This window comes from Callorhinchus milii, unplaced genomic scaffold, assembly GCF_018977255.1.
Source record: "Callorhinchus milii isolate IMCB2004 unplaced genomic scaffold, IMCB_Cmil_1.0 Scaffold5, whole genome shotgun sequence".
Lineage (NCBI taxonomy): Eukaryota > Metazoa > Chordata > Chondrichthyes > Chimaeriformes > Callorhinchidae > Callorhinchus > Callorhinchus milii.
The window spans coordinates 2,485,329-2,505,028 of record NW_024704746.1 but is presented as its reverse complement, the minus strand read 5'-3'; the positions used below and the strand labels follow the sequence as shown (position 1 = coordinate 2,505,028).

The window sequence follows — 19,700 nt, the reverse complement described above, 5'->3', positions numbered from 1 at the left end:
AACAGAATTTTTTTTTAAAAAATCCTTGCATTTGATACAGTGCATTATCACACCTCCAAGACATCTCAAAGCACTTCACAGAATATACTTCACAGAATATACTGTAAAAGTGAATTGACTGTATATTTGTGGGCAAAACACGGCAGCCAATTGCACACAGCAGTGTCCCACAGTGGATAGAGTGACCAAATTATTATTTTTTTTAGGGGATTATTACCCCTCGGAAAAGCGACCCGACAATCGACTAACAAATGGGTTACTACTTACTGCTCGGTAAACATGTGGAGTAAGGAAACTTGCCTAAGGTTTCGCCCTGCCCAGAAATCGAACTCAGATCTTCTCACTTGGGAGACGAGTGCTCTAACCATTAAACTACGCACAGATGTCCCTGTGACCTGTCTGCATTCAGTCCTGGTGTGTTGATCAAAGAGTGGGTCAATAAAATAGATTTTTCCTTTAAAGTTAATTTTCTGGCACACAGCAGGAATGGTGAGACCTGGGCCTGAAAAAAAAATTCACTGGAGTTTTAGCAGATTTCAATGATAGGGACTGGAGTAGGCCATTCAGCCCAGAGCCTGTTCCACAGGTTTATTAAGAAAACTAAAATTCTATTAACACTTCTTTTCTTCATACCTCTTTATTTTAATTGATTGGCAGATCCCATTCGGGGTAATATAAAAATTGTTCACTCAATCCACAACAGTTTGTGGGACGCTGCTGTGCTTAATTGGCAGCTACCCACAAAAGTGCGCAATCGGCTGCCGCATTTCTCCCACAAATATACAGTCAATTCACTTTACAGTCTATTCTGTGAAGCGCTTTGAGACATCTAGAAGGCGTGAAAAGCGCTATATCAAATGCAAGGATTATTATTAAATACACAGTCAATTCGCTTTACAGTATATTCTCTAAAGCGCTTTGAGACATCTCAGTTGACGTGATAAAGTGCTATATCAAATACAAGATTATTGTATTACTATTATTATTAATACCCGACTTCCCAAGAATCTCCCTGTTAAACTTCCTAATTGATTCCTTCTGGGGTTTTGATTTTAAGGCTGCGAAATAGAGAAAACGTGAAATAGAATCATACGCCGAGCCGGTATTTACACTCCACCCCCTTCCCATTCCCTTCACCTTCGTGCGTGCATGAAGTTTTCTCTTGAACGTGTTGCTTTTTGCTTCGACCACAGCTGCCGGCACAGTACAGTGAAGGAGTTCCCCCATTTGATCTACGCTGGCTTGCTCATATTTAAGCTCCCGTTATGGAGTCACATAGTGTGAAAGTTTCAGCTCTTCATCTTGGTGAAGCGAGGCGCAGGAGGAGACCCCACCTCAGCCATTTTGCCCCAGGAGCTCTTTAATATTTGCCAATCCCACTTTCCGCGCTCAACGCAAAACAAGCATACTTATTTGGGAGAGAGCGTGGAGGCCTGGAGCATCCGTGCTGGGAGCGCCACAGGCATCCTTTCCAATCTGGCCGCCCTGGGGTCGGAGTCCTGGAGGGGAAGCTCAGCCCCTGAGTCCGCGTGACTTGTGCCTTCTGACTTCTTTGAGGCCTTCAGGAGCTCCTGCAAACTGAGCTTGAAAACCAGGCGGGGATCGATGGAGGGCAGAGCCGGGCAGCCGCACACCTCTCTCAGCTTCACAGCCTGCCACCACAACAACAACAACAACAAGATTCCATTTATAAAGCGCCTTTCACGTCAGGAGGACGTCCCAAGGCGCTGCACAGTTGGGTCATGACCTGAGCAGGGGGGAAATGGTCAGGGTGAGGGGAGGGAAGGGAGGGAGCGAGGAGGGGGGAAATGGTCAGGGTGAGGATGGGAGGGAGGGGAGGGAGCGAGAAGGGGGAAGAGAGTCGAGAGGGGAGCTGAAGGCTCGGTCAAAGAGAAAGGTTTTGAGACCGGCCTTGAAGGAGGAGAGGGAGGAAGCGGCGAAGGCACTGGGGGATGGAGTTCCAGAGCCTCGGGGCTGAGAGGCTGAAGGCCCGACCACCAATGGTAGGGCGATTGGGGCGGGGGACGTGGAGCAGACCGGAACGGAGGGTACGGGCAGGTAGGTAGGGGGATAGTAGGTTGGAGAGGTAGGAGGGAGCAAGGCCGTGAATGGCCTTACATTCGAATAGCGCCTTTCACGGCAGGAGGGCGTCCCAAGGTCGGTTACACTCCAGCGTAGGAATATAATAAGTGTTAATAATAATCCTTGCATTTGATCCTTGCGCCTTCTCACACCATTGAGACGTCTCAAAGCGCTTTACATAATATACTTAAAAAGTGAATTGACTGTATATTTTGTGCGTGAAACGCAGCAGCCAATTATGCACAGCAGCGTCCCACAAACAGTTGTGGGTTGAGTGACCACATCATTATTAAACAAAAAAACTTTTCGAAGGGATTATTACCCCCGGAAAGTGATCGGCCATACGACTAACAACTAGATTCCTACTTACTGCTAGGTAAACAGAGGCGTGCGGAGTAAGCAAATTTGCCGAAGATTATGTCCTGCCTGGGAATCGAAGCCGGGTCCTCCTGCTTGCGAGGTGAGCGCTTTAACCAATACGTTACAGGATTCCAGGAAAGCACGAGACTCCATGGAAGGCTAACACAGTAAAGCCGTGGGGGTCACGTAATTTCTACTTTCGCTCTAGGTGATGGAACTCTTACTTAATTACACAGAGAATTGCATTTACTATTAGGAGCATTGGAAAATAGGCACAGGGGGAGGCCATTCAGTCCATTCAGCATGTTCCACGATTGCGGTTTTAGGATTTGATTGATTTTCTGTTTACTTTGAATAAAGTGAGGAAATGTCAATGGGTCCTTGCGTAACTTCAAACGCACTGAAGTTTTTAACATGGATTTGTTTGACTTACAGAGGGAGTGTAATGTCCCACTTGTGTGTGCTATGTTTTACCACGTTCAACTTTGCAGGTGTCTTGTCCCACATTTAACGCTGGCTTCAAACAGCTTCAATTTGCCTCGATTGCACCTGGTGCCGTCTAACCTTTCACCGTATTTTAAGAATTCACATGTAGCTCATCTGCGCCCAACTCGGACCAAGTAAATATTTTTTTGTTGACCAGGTGATTATCCAGTTCACTTTAGATACGATTCCACTGATCAATCCGGCCTCGATAGCTGCTTGCAATGAATTCCTAATCTTAATAAAGTCTCGGAATTAGCTGCTAACTTCCCGCATGTTGTCGCTTAAGCAAGGATTATTATTGTTAATTGGCAACTAAAGCAAGCAGTCTTTTGGTCCCTATTAATGCCTTTAACAACAAGAACAAATTACAATTACACAACGCCTTTCACGTCAGGACGTCCCAAGGCTCTGGACACTCAGGGATCAGCACCTGAGCTGGTGGTTGGGATCAGGAGGGGTGGAGGGTGGGGAGGGTTGGGGTGGGTGGGTGACCAAAAGCCTGGTCGAAGAGAAGAGTCTTGAGACGGTTCTTGAAGGACGCGAGGAGAGGGCGAGACTGAGGGACTGTGGGATGGAACTCCACAAGAACTTCCTTTACCTGAGGAATTAGCTGATTCAGATGTTCAACCCGACTCTCGTTTGAGGGATGTGTGGAGAACCACTCAGGGGTCCTTGATGTGCCCGACACAATCTTCAGCAGTTCCAGTTGCTGCCAGTAAACGCTGCTTGTTCGCACATCAACGCATGCCTGGTTTCAGAAGAAAGCACATCTGTCAGAAGCAAACCCGGTCATAAATAAGCGCATCTGTTCGGTGACAGAACAAATCAATCCACTTCCTTCTCTCCAATAACAATGATGATAATCTTCACATTAGTTGCAGCGCCTTATTACGTCGAAACCGCTCAAAGTAATGACTATGATCTAAACTGTTAACATAGCCATATGGTAACAATTTCAATCACACTTGAATTTGACACAGCGCTGTGTTACAGCGAACATTTTGACCTCATTCTTGGTTTGACTGCAGAACAGGCCATTCGGCCCATCGAGTCTGGGTTGCTGTCTATCTCTATGCAATTCCTCTAATCTAACCGACTCTCCTCCTCCTCGCTCCCCGCACCTTTTGGTATTCTTCCTTTTCGAGCATCTCTCCGATATCTTTAAAAGAATCGAGAGTGAGGCTTTCGTTTTGTTGCAAGAGATGATTTAAAGAGTGATGGCTCGCTCCTATGTTTCAGTCCAGATTGACAGACAGATTTTTTTTGGCCAGCCGGGTGTCTGATACACGCGGAAACCCATCACCGTTGCTTAAGAGTCTCCAAACCAAGCTGAGAATTCCATGTATCCCACCGACACATGGAAATCCCAGAGATAAGATTGTTGGAATGGAATGCGCTCTCTCTCTCTCTCTCTGGAGGGACACATCCTAATTACTTAATTCTGGAACATATTAGGTGCGGGTTGGCGAGAGCCAAGGCCTGGGGGGAACCCAGAGTGTGCGTTAAATGGAATAATGTAAGGATGACTCCAGGGAATCTGCAGTTATTACAATAATAAAACCCTTATTGCTGTTGAACCAGTGACGACAAGCGCTGCATGTGAAGTTCAGAGCGAACTTACCTTTGCAGCGAGCTGCAGTCCAATCTCGTCTGCCTCTGTCTCCAACTTCCTGGAGTACGGTCTGGAAAACATGTACTGCGGGAAGCAAATGAGCTATTGTTAATGGCAAATGACATAATAATAATCCTTGCATTTGATACAGCGCCTTATCACATCTTCAAGACGTCTCAAAGCGCTTCCCAGAACATACTGTAAAGTGGATTGACTGTATTGGCGAAATGCGGCAGCCAATTCCGCACAGCAGCGTCCCACAAACAGTCGTGGATTGAGTGACCAAATAATTTTTATTCATTTTGAAGAATTATTCCCCCAGAAAAGCGATCCTCCAATCAACTAACATCGAACCAAGGTCCTCTTGCTTGTGAGGTGAGTGTCTAACCACTAAGCTACAGGATTCTGTCAACAAAAAATCTCCGCTTGCACTTACACCGCTCCTTTCAATAAAAACTAAACATTCGGAAAGCGCTTTACAACTGAACGGGAATTAAATCCAGGCAAACTAATTCAGCAGCTAATCTGACGTCAGTGACGTGTCATTCAGTGACATCAGTGATGTACACCGAGATCGACAGCTGTTTTAATTTGCGGTGGATTTGGTTGCTTTCTGGATAACTAGCAGAAAGAGTCCACGTTTCTTTGAAACAACCGACAGAGGGTGACGGATAAACAGGGAGCGACGTGTTACCTGTTAACAGTAGGAATCCTCGCTTGGATTCCTTCACATGTGGAAATCCCATTAGAAATTGCTCCCTCTTGCCTGCCTCGGTCCGTAGCACTCTTGCCTCTGTCAGAAGGTCGTGGGCCTACGCATCCCAAACTCTCTGCAAATATTTTTGCTTCCATTACCGCAAAAACCCATCCAATAAAATAATAATAATAATCTTTGCATTTGATATAGCGCCTTATATTATCAAGGCGTCTCATAGCGCTTCACAGGATATTGACTGTATAGTTTGAGGGCAAAACGCTGCGCCAGTTGTGCACAACAAAGAGCCATGGAATGAGTAACCAATTACTTATACAAGTAAACAGCATGCAAGCCTCTCAACTGGTCAGGAGACACACTGCGATGTATCAAAGCAACTGCTCTTTCCGTCTTCTTAACCTCGGAATCATAATATTAATAATTTTATTGTAATAATATCTTCTAGACGTCCCAAAGCGCTTCACAGACTATACTGTACAGGGAATTGACTGTACGCTTCAGACTATACTGTAAAGGGAATTGACTGTACGCAGCAGCCAGTCGCACACAGCAGCGTCCCACAAGCAGTCATAGATTAAGTGATCCAATTTTTTTGTAAAGAGATTATTAAGTAATATTATTATTATTAGCACTAAGTGCTAATATCTGCGATGAATGGTGAGAATGATGTACTGGAAAGACGAGATCAAACAAGAAGGATTTATCATGTGAACCTCTACTGTGATCAGTAGATGTGCTGTCGTGCGATAGGGTAAGGTGGGGGAGTGGGGAGGGGGTGAGACAGTGGCGAGCAGCAGTTTGCAAACCGGAAGACAGTTAGGAAGAAAGTGAGCAGTGACTTTGAAGTAGCCACGGGGTCGAAATGAAGGATTGATCTCCCCCTGTGAGCACATAGAACTCAAACCGTCAGCCCGCAGACGGGAGCTGTGCAGGAGTGAGGCGGAATGGTAACAGTGGCCAGTGATAGGAAGTGTCAGGTGCCAAGTGGAATCTGCAGAGCAAGTCATCAGCTAACGTTTCTTCTCTCAGGCCATGACTCGTGTTCCAGTGCAGACAGCCTGAGTCACGCAGTTTGACAGCGCCCCGCAATAGGACATTTAGCTCTTTGGCAAAAGTGTTAAAGTCAGAGGTGGGTGGAGAGGAAACAAAGAAATATTAAAGAATAATAATAATAATCCTTGCTTTTGATATACCTTGTCATGTCTTTTGAGACGTTTCAAAGCTCATCACAGAATATACTGTAAAGTGTATTGACTGTGTATTTTGTGGGTGACAGGTCTTTGAAAATTTGTCTGCAAATAATAAAAAAAATTGCTAACACAAAGTGGTGGGGGGGGGGGGGTTGCGATACTTCTTAATTAAGCAATCTGCAACACTATTTTCTGAGGGGGGGGGGAAGTTTCCCTCAAGTCAGTGTGATGTGCTTCCAGGCATTGTAAGGAGGTGGATTCGGGATTTCTTAATTAAGAAACCAAACACTGCAAAATTGACCCCGTGATGAGTGACGTTCAAACAAACATGTCACTTTCACGCTTTGTCGCTGTGGCTCAAGTGATATTCACTGCTCAACAATAACTTGGGGGGGGGTCGGGGGGGTGATGGAGTGGGGGGTGGAGGGTTGGAGGAGAAAGAAGAGAGGAGAAAGCGAAAGGCAGACACAGGCACATTCGAAGAGTTAGCTTTGTGTTTCTTTTGAGGCAGAGAAATGACAAGATAAAGGTAGAGAGAGGGAATGAGCCTATGGTAGAGGGAGAGAGTTAGGGGTCTCAAGTCTCGGCCACCGATCGTACTCCGACCAGTAGTAGTCAGTTAATGCAATCTTCATGATGGCTACACTCCTTGGACTTTGGAACTCTATCCCTCAATCCCTCTGCCTTGTCCCCTCCTTCCCCATTTTCAGATCACGCCTGATGACTTTCCTCTTTGATCGTGCTTATGGTCACCTTCCCCCGGCTTGGAGTCAGGCTCCGCCACTGTTAAGTGCTCTGAGACGCTGCTGTGTGAAGGGCGCTATATAAATGCAAGTTGTGGTTGGACATTACAGACTAAGAAATATAATAATAATCCTTGTATTTGATACAGCGCCTTATCACGTCTTCAGGACGTCTCAAAGTGCTTCACACAATAAACTGTAAAGTGCAGTGACTGTGTATTTTGTGGGAGAAAATAATCTGAAGTAATACCCAGGCGACTTGATAAGAATAATAATCCCTGCATTTGGTGTAGCACCTCTCACGACAGGAGGATGTCGTAAAGCGCTTCTCAGGATATACTGTGAAGTGGAGTGACTGTGTGTTTTGTGGGCAAACGAATGGTTGAGCGTGAGGCGCGTGAGATAAAAAAAACACTTGTTTATTTTGTTTGAAAAAACCCAAGCCCACATTTGAGGTAGATGGTATTTTGGGCGTTCGGCAGCTGATAAGATGGCAGGTTACAGCTGGTAGCAGCATTGAGAAGTCACATCTCAGAACAAACAGATCCCCTGGCATGTTGCTATGTGCCTGTTTCTCTGTGTTATACATAACAGATTCTGCCTCGGGTTATAATTGAACAACACAACTACAAATGAGCCTCAAATTTCACTCACGTGATCTTTTCACAAACCTGCGTATAACACTGAGCTTTGCATATATCTAAGCTCCCTTTTCTGGGCTCCTTCAAGCATTTGCTGTCTATCGCTGCTAGCCAACTAGAAAATGAAACAAGCATTTTTTAAAAGATTTTGCTCCATTTAACGAAATAAATTACACCATTCTTTCACGCCAGTCAGCTCACTGATTCTGTAGATTATTGATGCCAAGCCACTGTTCATTACAATTAATCGTCTTAACCTTTGAAGCCCCCTCGCTCCTCCCACCCCCGATGCAAAAAGACGCAGAGACACTCGCTCAGACACGCACAAACATGAATGCCCCCAAGATATGTACACACTCGCATATGCGCACGCACGCAGATGCAGACAAGCGTGTGCAGGCACACACACAACAGGCGCACACACACGCGCACACACATTCACAGACACATGCACTCACTCACACAACATGCACTCACACAACACGTACACACACAAAAGGGACAGGAATGTAGGTAAATGCTCACCTTCACCAGTTTCGACTGTATCCACTGCCCTAGGAGAGCGAGGCTGTCCCGAGGGAACACAGCCCAGATTAGAGTCAGTATAATGAGGGACAGGAAATCTAGCAGCTGAACAAAACTGGCATGTTCCGCCTGGAAAACAAACATCGTTAGGGTTTGTTAGCACATATGTTACTGCTTGTTAATTTCATTCAAAACATGCTACACGACTTTAGACATTATCACAATGATTCCACCACCACCACCACACTACGTAGAGAGGTATTCAAAATATTAGCCTATGTTATTCTTCAGAACACAGAGCCGTACTAGAAACTAAGATAGTCAGGACATTGGCAGAAACTCCGTTCGAATTACTTTAACATCCACAAACAATGTTTGTCTCCTCTGAAATGTGGCACTTCTGAAATAAAGCTCTCTCCGTCTTCACGTCTTTTGAGAAATCGCAAAACCCTTCACAGAATATACTGTAAAGTGAATTGAATTGACAGCAGTGTCCCACAAACAGATTGACTGACCAAGTTTTTTTTTTAATTATATTTTTTCTTTAAGGTACTATTACCCCCGGAAAATCGATCCGCCAATTGACTAACAACTGAGGTCTTATTTACTGCAAGGTAAACAGTGGCGGGTGGAGTGAGGAACCTTGTATAAGGTTTCGTCCTGACTGGGAACTGAAACCGGGTCCTCTTGCTTGCGAGGCGAACGCTCTAACCCCTAAACTACAGGACTTCACTTTACAAACCAACATAGGATTGATTCAAGGCCACTGTTCATTACTATTACCTGTCTTGCTCTGTAGCCCTGAGTCAGGCACAGGCGGGTAGGGGAAGCTGGAGAGCAGTATAGCTATACTCACCCCGTGTGCGAGGAGGCAGTGAGCCATCTCATGGGCCAGAATACACGCTAGCTGGTCAGTGTCTGCTACGGCTGAGAGCAGCCCCGTCAAAACAAACACCTGCCCGTTCTACAGCAAGGGGGAAAAAACACCTTCGTTAGATACTCAAGAGAAATGCCGCTCATCTCAGGCATTAACAGGAAGAAATTCTTGGTCTAGATTTCTAATAATAATAATCCCTGTATTTGGTATAGCGCTTTATCACTCGCCAAGACGCCAAAAGTTTACTATGAAATGAAGTGACTATGTATTTGTAGGCAAACCCAGTATACCATGCACACAATGTCCCACAAACAATAACAATTTACAGTTGTATAGCGCCTTTCATGTCTGCAGGACATCCCAAGGCACTGGAATGCCATAAAACGAGTGATCAATTTTATTTTGGGGGAGATTGTTGGCCAGGATACCAAGAGAGGACAGGATCCCTTCTCTTTTCGAATACCACCATGGGATCTTTAACGTCCCCCTGAACAGGCAGATAGGACCTCTGTTTAACATCCCATCCAAAGAACAGATAAATCCTTGCATTTGATGTAGCACCTTATCAGGCGGTTAAAATACCTCAAAGCGCTTCACGGGATTTTAGCTGTAAAGCGTAGTGACTATGTATTCGAATTCGCCTAACTATTTATGTAGCTCTTTAGAATTACTTGTGAATCGAAGTTTTCTGCAAGTTTCTCTTAAGAAAATACAGGNAAAAAAACTGCTTCAAAATTAAGACTGAAGTCAATAATTTGGCAAATTCTGGATGCTCTGAAAACAAACCCTCTACAGTAAGAAGTTGGGGGTACAACAATAACATAGAAGATTTCCGGGGGTTTGGGGGGTTAATAAACTGCTTAAACATCTCTCTGACACAAACGAAACCTCATCTGTGTCACTGCCTTGCAACACAATGTAAATGTATGCACTCTCTCCTTCTCCCTGTACGAGGTAGAATAAACCACTTAGTGAGGTCAGAGGATAACGGCTGGTAAATACTATTCCCCTGCCATCCACACACACGCAGCAAAATAGCAGAAAAATACTTTATTTGTTTGACATCAATATGGTTGTGGGTTTGAGTCCCAGTGGGGGAGCGAAGACTGTAAGCAATATCTCTAATGAATTCTGTCAGTTCTGAGCAAGGCTGCTGTGTGGAATGCGGAAGCTTACCATGGGGAAAATCTCCGGCCACTCCACAGTAAATTAGAGCTTTACCGTTCAAATGGAGGGCAATCGAGTGGGAAAATGGCAACGGCAGCCAATTGAATCCCATTATTTACCTGCCAGTGGATGGAGAGGACTGTGAGATTTCAGGGGCTGAGAGGAAAGTGCTCCCAACTGGAAAAGTACAAACACAGCTCTTCACTGGGTACCCAAAACCAGCCTTTCTTTTTTTTAAACTCACATTGAATCGATTAAAACAATCCTCGTGACTGACCGAGCACCTGTATATCAAAACCTCTCAAAGCATCTCATAGACAACTATGGTGTCTGTGTATTTTGTATGTGGATTGAGCCCCGAGCCATCAAGGAAATCCCGATCTTGGCAAACACACTCTCCTCTCCCCACCCCTGTGTACTGGAGCACCTTTCGTTTGCATATAGAATCACGGATAGTAACGATACAGAAGGAGGTCTTTCGGCCCATCTGTGCTGGGAGAGGACCCGGGTTCGATTCCCGGGCAGGTCGAAACTTAGGCAAGTTTTCTTACTCCACACACCTCTGTTTACCCGGCAGTAAGTTCCTTTAAGTAGGTTCCTACCCGGTTGTAGTCGATTGGCTGATCGCCAATCGCTGATCGCTTTCCGGGGGTAATTATCGCTTCAAAAAAAAATGTGGTCACTCAATCCACAACTGTTTGTGGGACACTGATGCATGCAATTGGCTGACATGTTTCGCCCACAAAATATACAGTTAATTCACTTTACAGTATTTTCTTTGAAGCGCTTTAAAACGTCTCAACGACGTGATTAGGCGCTATATTAAATGCCAGGATTATTATTATTAGTCACTATACTTCAAAGTAAATCTTGTGAAGCGATTTGAGACATCCGTCTGACGTGAAAGGCGCTATATCAAATGCAAGGATTATCATTACGTATTGGTAACTTGACTTATTTTCATCCCACTCCTGTCTAAAATGACTGCAATTAAGGCTCCCATCCAAACCCAGCCCAAGGCTGAAATGTTTTCTTGTTATATTATGTGATGTGGAAGAATGTGCTGAGACAGTGACAGGGTAGTGGCTTAATCGAGGGATCCAGCTCCAGATACTTAAATTACGATCAAATTACCTGCCGTGCTGTTCAACTCTCAGCTCCGTTTTAATCACAACCTGCAAGTGGCTTTTATCATTAAGTCTTAGCAGCACTCTGTCTGCATAAACTCACCCATGTCCCGATTAACAGTGAAAGGAAAGCTGATTAAACTGAACACACATTAATGACTGCTAGAAAACTCCAGGCATTGTGCTGATTGAATACTCAGACTAGATTTTATGATGCATTGATTGCTGTTGGGTGACACTCAAGAAGGGATATTGATGGAGGGCGAGGGGGAGGAGATGGAAAATGGTTTGCAATTCTAAACCAAAAAGAGAGTCAAGAGCCCAACGTATGTTCTTGAAACACAACCCAGATACTGGGTTGAAAAAAAGCTACATCCTCAAAGCTTCAAGCTGATCAATATTATAGGGTTCCTGGGGAAGCTAAGCAGGCAGAAAGTATTTCCGCTGGATGGTGAGCTGATAACGAGAGGGGGCATTGATTTAAGATCATCGGCAATAAAATAAAAAAGCAAAGGGGGAGATTCAACATTTGTTTTTTACACATGTACAACACACACACACAACGAGCCGGGAGGAGGAGATGTAAAGTGAATTGACTATTTATTTTGTGGATGAAATGCAGCAACCAATTGCAAACAGCAGTGTCCTACAAACAGTCGTGATTGAGTAATGCAAGTTTCCTTACTCCACACACCTCTGTTAACCTCCCAGTTAGGAGGAACCCGGTTGTTAGTCGAATGGTGGTTCGCTTTCTGGGGGTAATAATCCCTTCAAAAAATAAATTTGGTCACACAATCCACAACTGTTTGTGGGACACTGCTGTGCGCAATTGACCGCCGTGTTTTGCCCACAAAATATGCAGTCAATTTCTCTTCAGTATATTCTGTGAAGCGCTTTAAGATGTCTCAATGATGTGATAAAGCACTACATCAAATGCAAGGATTATTATTATTATTTATTGTTACTTACCGGCAGTATAAAGGCATTTATCTCAGCATCTTGAACCACATTAATATTCCACTTAATCCTGGACATTCCTGGGACATCTTTGTTCTTTTCAACCAGATGATTAAAAACAAACTGAACTGTGTGATAGGCTTGGTCAGTTTCAGGCACCAAAGTCCCCTCATAGGTTTTCAGCATCTAAAGTAAAGGCAAGGAAAAAGTCAAACAAAAGGTAGTTTCAACTATATAAGGATGTAAATAAATACTGCATTGAAAGCCATTTAACAAGCTATAGGCTGTCACTATTTTATACATAACTATTTTTAGTCTATTCTGTGAAGCGCTTTGAGACGTCGAGAAGATGTGAAAAGCGCTATATCAAATGCAGGGATTATTATTATATTATTATAATATCTATGATTCACATACATCTTTGGCATTTGATACAGCGCCTTTTACGCAAGGAGAAAGTCTCGAAGTGCTTCACAGAATTTACTGTATAGCGAAGTGACTGTACGTTTCATGGACAAACCTGGCAGCCAATTTGCACACAGCGGGCATCCCAAAACACAGCGGTGAACCGAATGACAATTTTAGCTGAGAGATTGTTGGCCGGAGATGCACTCTATCACCACATTCACGTCACACGGGATCTGTCACCACACACACGTCAGATGTGACCTCTAACTCCATACATGCCTCAAGCAATCTGTAATCACATACGTCACATGTGATCTGTCACCACATACATGTCAGATGTGATCTCTAACCACATACAGGCCTCACGCAATCTGTAATAACATACGTCACATGTGATCTGTCACCACATACACGTCAGATGTGACCTCTAACCACATATATGTCACACGTAATCTGTAATCACATACGTCACATGGGATCTGTAACTACATACATGTCCCACTCGCACTATCACCACATTCGCACTGTCAAACTCTCTCATCCCCCAAACCCTTCAGCGTTGACAGAAGAGTACCAAATCACTTCCTTCCACCCCCATCATCAGCCCCACCCCACACACCACCATCAGCCCTGCCTCACCCCCACACACACCATCAGCCCTGCCTCACCCACACCCACCATCAGCCCCACCCCACACACACCACCATCAGCTCTGCCCCACCCCCACACCCACCATCAGCCCTGCCTCACCCCCACACACCATCAGCCCTGCCTCACCCACACACACCACCACCAGCCGCGCCCCACCCCACACCACCATCTGCCCCGCCACCCTCTCACCCCCGCCCTCCCTGCTTCCAATCGCTTACCGACTCGTACTCGATGGCAGCGAGCTCCAGGAGCTGCCGCTGGCTAAAGACGAGGAGACGGCTTCGGCCCGTGATTTGACTGGTGTCGTAGTGGAGCCAGAGATAGGTCACAATCAGGCCTGTCAGCCCGCACACGCCCAGCACAATCCTCCACTTGTTCTTCCTCACGCTGTGCTTCAGCAACTCCTGCTTGTGAGCCGGGAGGCCTTGCCACCAGTTGCGGATACTCCTGTAAACACGAGCAGGTCAGGGCAGCTCCTCAACACCATCTAACCGTAACCTTCATATCCGTCACGAGCAGCTTAAACGCCCCAGTGTTTGGTTTCAGCCTCATTTCATACCGGCATCTCCAGCCAAACCTCTCTCTCCTTTCACTTCTCCTGTCTCCTCTGCACTTGGAGAGGGGATCGGCTGGTTGGGGGTGGATGGGAATGGGGGGGCGGGTAAAGGGAAGAATGCGGAGGGAGAAAAAATTAAGGGTAGAAAGAGGAAAGAATACACAGCACAAAATACATTTGTAGAGCACTCGCCTCACAGGCGAGAAGACCTGGGTTCAATTGCCGGGCAGGGCGAAACGTTGGACAAGTTTCCTTACTCCACATTTCGCTGTTTACCTACAAGTAGGAACCCGATTGTTAGTCGATTGAAGGATCACTTTTCCAGGAGTAATAATCTCTTCAAAATAAATAAATAATATGGTCACTCAATCCTCGGCTGTTTGTGGACACTGCTGTGCACAATTGGCTGTCGTATTTCGCCCACAAAACATTCACTACACTTTACAGTATATTCTTTGAAGCGCTTTGAGACGTCTCGACAACATGATAAGGCTCTACATCAAATGCAAGAATTATTGTTATTTATATAACGCTTTTCATGTCGGGAGGACGTCCCAAGGCACTAGATAGTCTGAGGTGTGTACGTGAGATGAGGGTAGGGCCGAGGGGGAGGGAAGACGGTTGAAAGTGCAGTCAAAAAGGAAGGACTTGAGGCATGGAAGGGGAGTTTGAGGTGGGGGGGAGAAGATCAGAGCGAGGTGGGGGAAGATTGGAGCAGAAAATTGGGAGTGGGGGGAAGAGGAAGATCGAGAGCAAAGAGGGGAAATGAAGGGCAGAGACGATCAGGTGGGGGAAAGATTGGGCATGGGGTGCTTCAGGACGCTCCGTATGAGGGGGGGCTATGTAAATGCAAGTTGTTGTTGTTGGGGTGAGGGCGGGGATTCAATCAGAATAATTCATACTGTAATTACCCAAGAATATGACTTCTGTTTTAACATTAACAGACTTGCAGCCTCTCACATAAAGCAACATCAAGAGTGTTTTCTCCCATGTGACAGCTGTGCTACACTGTGATATACTTCAAAATAAACCCTCGGCAGCTTTGCAGCCCAGAGGAGACCAGCTTTCGTTCCATCCTAAAGGAAGCCAAGAAAGATGAGAGAAAAAGAAACAGAGAATGAGAGAGAGATAGTGGAAGAGAAGAGTATGAGAGAGAGAAGAGGGGGAGAGAGTAAGAGATAGAGCAGGGAAAGAGAGTCAGGATGAGAGATCAAGAAAGAGAGAAGAGAGAGAGAGAACGAGAGGAAAAGAAAAGAATGAGGGAGAGAAAGGAGAGAGAATAAAAGAGAGAGAGGGAGAAGGAAGAGAGAGGCAAGGGAGAGAGTGGCAGGGAGCGAGAAGGAGGAGGAAGAGAGATCAATAAAGAGAGAAGAAAGAAAGGAGAGTAAGTAAGACAGAAAAGAGAGAAAGAGAGAGAGAGCTGGCTGGGACTCAGGCGGGTCAATCAGATGGGAGGGGGGTGAGTGGCAGGGGGGGGGGTGGGAGAGGAGGGCAGGAATGAGGGAGGGGAGGTGGCAGCTGGCCGGAGACGTGATGAGCAGAGGACTCCTGTCCATCTGGAAGTGTTCTGTTCCCTTTATTTTCCCCATTGGGTGAATAGCGAGGTTCAGCAATGACTGTGCTCAAAGGACAACTAATAATAGTGTCATTCTCGATAGGCTGCACTGGGTCCAACTGCAACTCCAGTAGCTTTGCAATGTCTCCCTCTAACAACATCCTTTCTTCCTCAGCGGCAAGTCGCACAGCTGGAGCAACAAATAATAATAATAATCCTAATAATAGTGCCTATATCACATAATTGAGACGTCTCAAAGCGCTTCACAGGATATACTGTAAACTGAATTGACTGTATATTTTGTGGGCGATATGCAAAGGAGCAGAGGCCGCTGAAGCCATCACATCAGCTGACCTTTTAAATCCATTACATTGCCTTTTCTCTACATCCACCTGCAAAACACACACACTATACTTCACTGTAAATTCTTGTGAGAAGCTTTTAGATGTCCTCCTGACGTGAAAGGTGCTATATCAAATGGAAGGATTATTTTAAATACACAGTCATTCCGCTTCACAGCAAAATTCTGGGAGGCACTTTGAGACATTCAACAAGTTGACAAGGCACTATATAACTGCAAAGATTATTGTTAACAACAAAATACACTATTTATAGCACTTTTGGAGAAGTAGGTTTCGCAGGCAGCGAGAGAGAGGTTTCAGAGAGCAGAGGAGCCCAGGTGAAGGCTTGGCCACTGATGGCGGGTCGAGGAACGAGTGGGGGAAGAGTCAGAAAGATATTATTAATAATATTACCTCCCAAGGATCATGGCCACGATTTTTTTCACCGGTTTGAGCAAAAACAATATCAGAGGAAACGGCAGAGCCGGAGCCCGGGCTGACGTGTGAAAGCAGCTGGCCGCAGGGGAGGACGAGGCGTCTCTAGCGGTGAAGCCTTTCCTGCGCAGAGCGCAGACGGGAGCATGGACAGTGTGGCGGGACACCGCTCCAACCAGCGGAGCATTCGCCACGAGTCCAGAAGTCCTGAGAATCCCACACCCTCTGCTGCACGGTGCCAGGTTCTTGTTGTGCTGCAGGCACTCTCTCCAGATCAGAGGACGGCTTCTGAAGTCCCTTTTGCCCCCTTTGGAATTTCTCCAAATCTGAGGAGCCCCGTCAATGAGCGACGGGACCTGACGGAGGCGATCCCACCCTGCGAACACGCGCTTCCTGTGGGGGAGCGGGAGCCAAAAGGCGGCCATCATCTTTCCTCTCTGGCAGCAGAACCTTCGGGGTTAAAAAAACAAAAAGAGGAAAAGAGTCGAGATTTGTTCCGAGGCAACAGCAGAAACACGACAGAACAAGGTGATCGGTGAATGGCCTCCTGTTCCTTTTGGCAAGCTGGCCTCCCCACTGACTCCTGCTCTTACTTTTGGATTAAAGCGAAGCAGACAAAGGGACCCTTTATAATAATAATAATCCTTGCTTTTGATATAGCGCTTTTCATGTCTTCGAGACGTCTCAAAGGGCTTTACAGGACACACTGTAAAGTGAATCGATTGTATATTCTGTGGGCGAAACGCGATAGCCAATTGTGCACAGCAGTGTCCCACAAACAGTCGTTGATTGAGTGTCCAAATTATTTTTTTTTCTTGAGGGATTCTTATCAGGCATGTGGAGTAAGGAGACTTGCCCAAGGTTTCGCCCTGCCGGGAATCGAACCCAGAATAATGCTGCTAGGTGGGGTGGGTTTTTGTTGTGCTGTGGCTTAACTCTTTAAATTTTAATTTAAACCTGCAAAATAGTTTTTTTTCCCCCTTTGAAGACCTTTTCTTACATAATTTCAAAAGTACTAACCTAAATTGGCTACTCTGCTACCCATAGTGGAGTCCCGTAGCTCAGTGATTAGAGCACTTGCCTCGCAAGAGAGAGGATCCGGGTTCAATTCCCGGCTAGGGCGGATCCTTAGTGTAATTTTATTGTTCTTGTTACTGTTTCCTTATTTCACACGCCTCTGTTTACCCAGCAGTAAGTAGGAACGGTTGTTAGTTGATTGGTGGATTGCTTTTCCGGGGGTAAGCCCTTTAAATAAATAATAATAATAATTTGATCACTTCAATCTACAACTGTTTATGGGACACCGCTGTGTACAATTAGCTGCCTCGTTTTCCCACAAAAAATACACATAAGAACATAAAAAACGCTAGACGAAAAAAGACCAAGGTCCATCCAGTTCACCTTCCACTTTCCCGGCGGTCGCATGTACATGTGTCCAAAACTCCCTATGCCAGGTTCCACAGGTTCACTATCCACTCACTGAAATAGCGTTTGCGTAGATTCGTTCTGAATTTATCTCTCTTCAATCACAGACCGTCTCCTCTGGTTTTACTATTCTGGACAAGTTGATCAGGATCTGGATTGTTTTGCTCCTTTAGAATCTTAAAGACAGCAAATTATGTCGCCTCTCAATCTTCTGTTTTCTACTTAGTCGCTCCTCATAGTCCAGTCCCTCCATTCCCTCAATCATTTGGTTGTCCACCTCTGTATCTTCTCGATTTCTCCAATATCCTTTGTGGCGACCAGAATTGTACACAGTATCTAAGTACAGTCTAACTACGGTTTACACAGTGGCACGAACACCCCACTATTTCGGCTGCTATTGATCTTTTGATACATCCCAAAATCTGGTTTGCTTTACTCACTGACACAGAGCGTTGTTGGGGAAGCTTCAATTTATTGTCAATCCCTCAGGCCCTTTTCACTTTCCATATATATTATTTTCCTTCAGTTCAAATAATAGTCCCTTCCAGGATTTGTGAAGTAACTTACATTTCTCCACAATGAAATTCATCTGCACCCGATCTGCCCAATTCCCAAGTTATGTTCAAATAACTCCTATAACCTATCTTGTTCGGCTTCGCAATCCACCACCTTCCTGAGCTATGCGCCATCTGCGAACTCAGCCACTGTCCTGTAGCTCAGCGGTTAGAGCACTCGCTTTGCAAGTGAGAGACCTGAGTTCGATCCCAGGCACAGGGCGAAACCTTGGGCAAGTTTCCTTACTCCACACAGAGCCTAATAATAATCCCTCCAAAACCAAAAACAATAATAAATTGGTCATTTTCAATCCACGACTGTTTGTGGGACATTGCTGTGTGCAATTGGCTGCCGCGTTCGCCCACAAATATACAGTCAATTCACTTTACAGTGTGTTCTGTGAAGCGCTTTGGGACGTCCTCCCGACGTGAAAAGCGCGATATCAAATGCAAGGATTATTATTATTATTATTATTATTATCCTATGAAGCGCTTTGAGAGTCTCGATGACGTGATAAGGCGCCGTATGAAACCCACAGATGATTATTATTGATGTAAGCCACTGACTCGGGAATTACACGTCACTGCAGCTGCGGTCAGTGCGGTGGTGCGGATCTCCAGGATTCACTGCGACAATAACAACGCATTAGATCTGTCTGTTTAAGGCGCCTTTCACATTACTGTCTGTCGCGGTTTAAACCCAAATAAATAAGTGATTGTTGTTTACTCACTGAATTCTGTAAGCGCCGGGTGGGGCGGCTGAACGTGTGTAATCAATACCAATCAATAATAATAATAATCAATACCAGTGATCCACAATAATCAGTAATGATAATCAATATTAATGTCAGTAATCCATAATAATCAATAATAATAATGTCACTAATTACCAATAATCAATCAATCAATCAATAATAATGATCAATAATAATCAATAATAATAATGTCACTAATCACTAATTACCAATAATCAATCATGCTATCAATCAATAATAATGATCAATAATAATCAATAATGCGAGTAATCGACAATAATGATCAATAATGATAATGGTCAATAACGATCAGTAAAGACGCGCCGCTTCAGAACGATTTCAGGTGAAAAAAAGGCAATAAAACGTTTGAGAATATGAAACAAAACGCCCTCTCGGATGTGGATTGAAACGCAAACTCCGTGACGCTGAGCCTCGCGGCGCCGCGGCCGGTTACCGTGTGTAGGCCTCAGGCCTCGGCCTCGCGCTGCTCCGAGCGGCCGCTTCCCGCGCCCCGTCCGCCCGGTGTCACTCACTATCC

The 19,700-nt window shown here is 45.3% G+C and overlaps 1 protein-coding gene across 3 annotated transcripts; it reads right to left on the bottom strand.

Moving 5' to 3' along the window:
- Positions 1-944: 944 nt before the first annotated feature.
- On the bottom strand, positions 945-19,700 carry oma1 (OMA1 zinc metallopeptidase). Of its 3 annotated transcripts, XM_042335923.1 has the most exons (10): positions 19,617-19,700; positions 16,408-16,878; positions 13,760-13,988; positions 12,495-12,668; positions 9,211-9,318; positions 8,355-8,483; positions 7,860-7,944; positions 5,235-5,370; positions 4,550-4,624; positions 3,559-3,676 (listed from the first exon to the last, which is right to left on the bottom strand). In XM_042335923.1, exons 2-10 carry the CDS (start codon positions 16,854-16,856, stop codon positions 3,622-3,624), a joined length of 1,440 nt encoding a protein of 479 aa, XP_042191857.1. In that variant the 5' UTR covers positions 16,857-16,878; positions 19,617-19,700; the 3' UTR covers positions 3,559-3,621. The 3 variants fall into 3 exon arrangements, with proteins under 3 accessions (XP_007901892.2, XP_042191857.1, XP_042191858.1); XM_007903701.2 differs by lacking the exons at positions 5,235-5,370; positions 7,860-7,944 and adding an exon at positions 945-1,652 and having other exon boundaries at positions 3,527-3,676; XM_042335924.1 differs by lacking the exon at positions 5,235-5,370 and having other exon boundaries at positions 3,608-3,676.

Coding starts and splice junctions, on each gene's coding strand:
- oma1 (XM_007903701.2), bottom strand. CDS start 16,856: ATGATGGCCGCCTTTTGGCTCCCGCTCCCCCACAGGAAGCGCGTGTTC. Junction 13,989..16,407: donor GTGGCCATGATCCTTGGGAG/GTAATATTATTA, acceptor TCGTGTTTACAG/GAGTATCCGCAACTGGTGGC. Junction 1,653..3,526: donor TGAATCAGCTAATTCCTCAG/GTAAAGGAAGTT, acceptor TTGTGGTGGCAG/GCTGTGAAGCTGAGAGAGGT.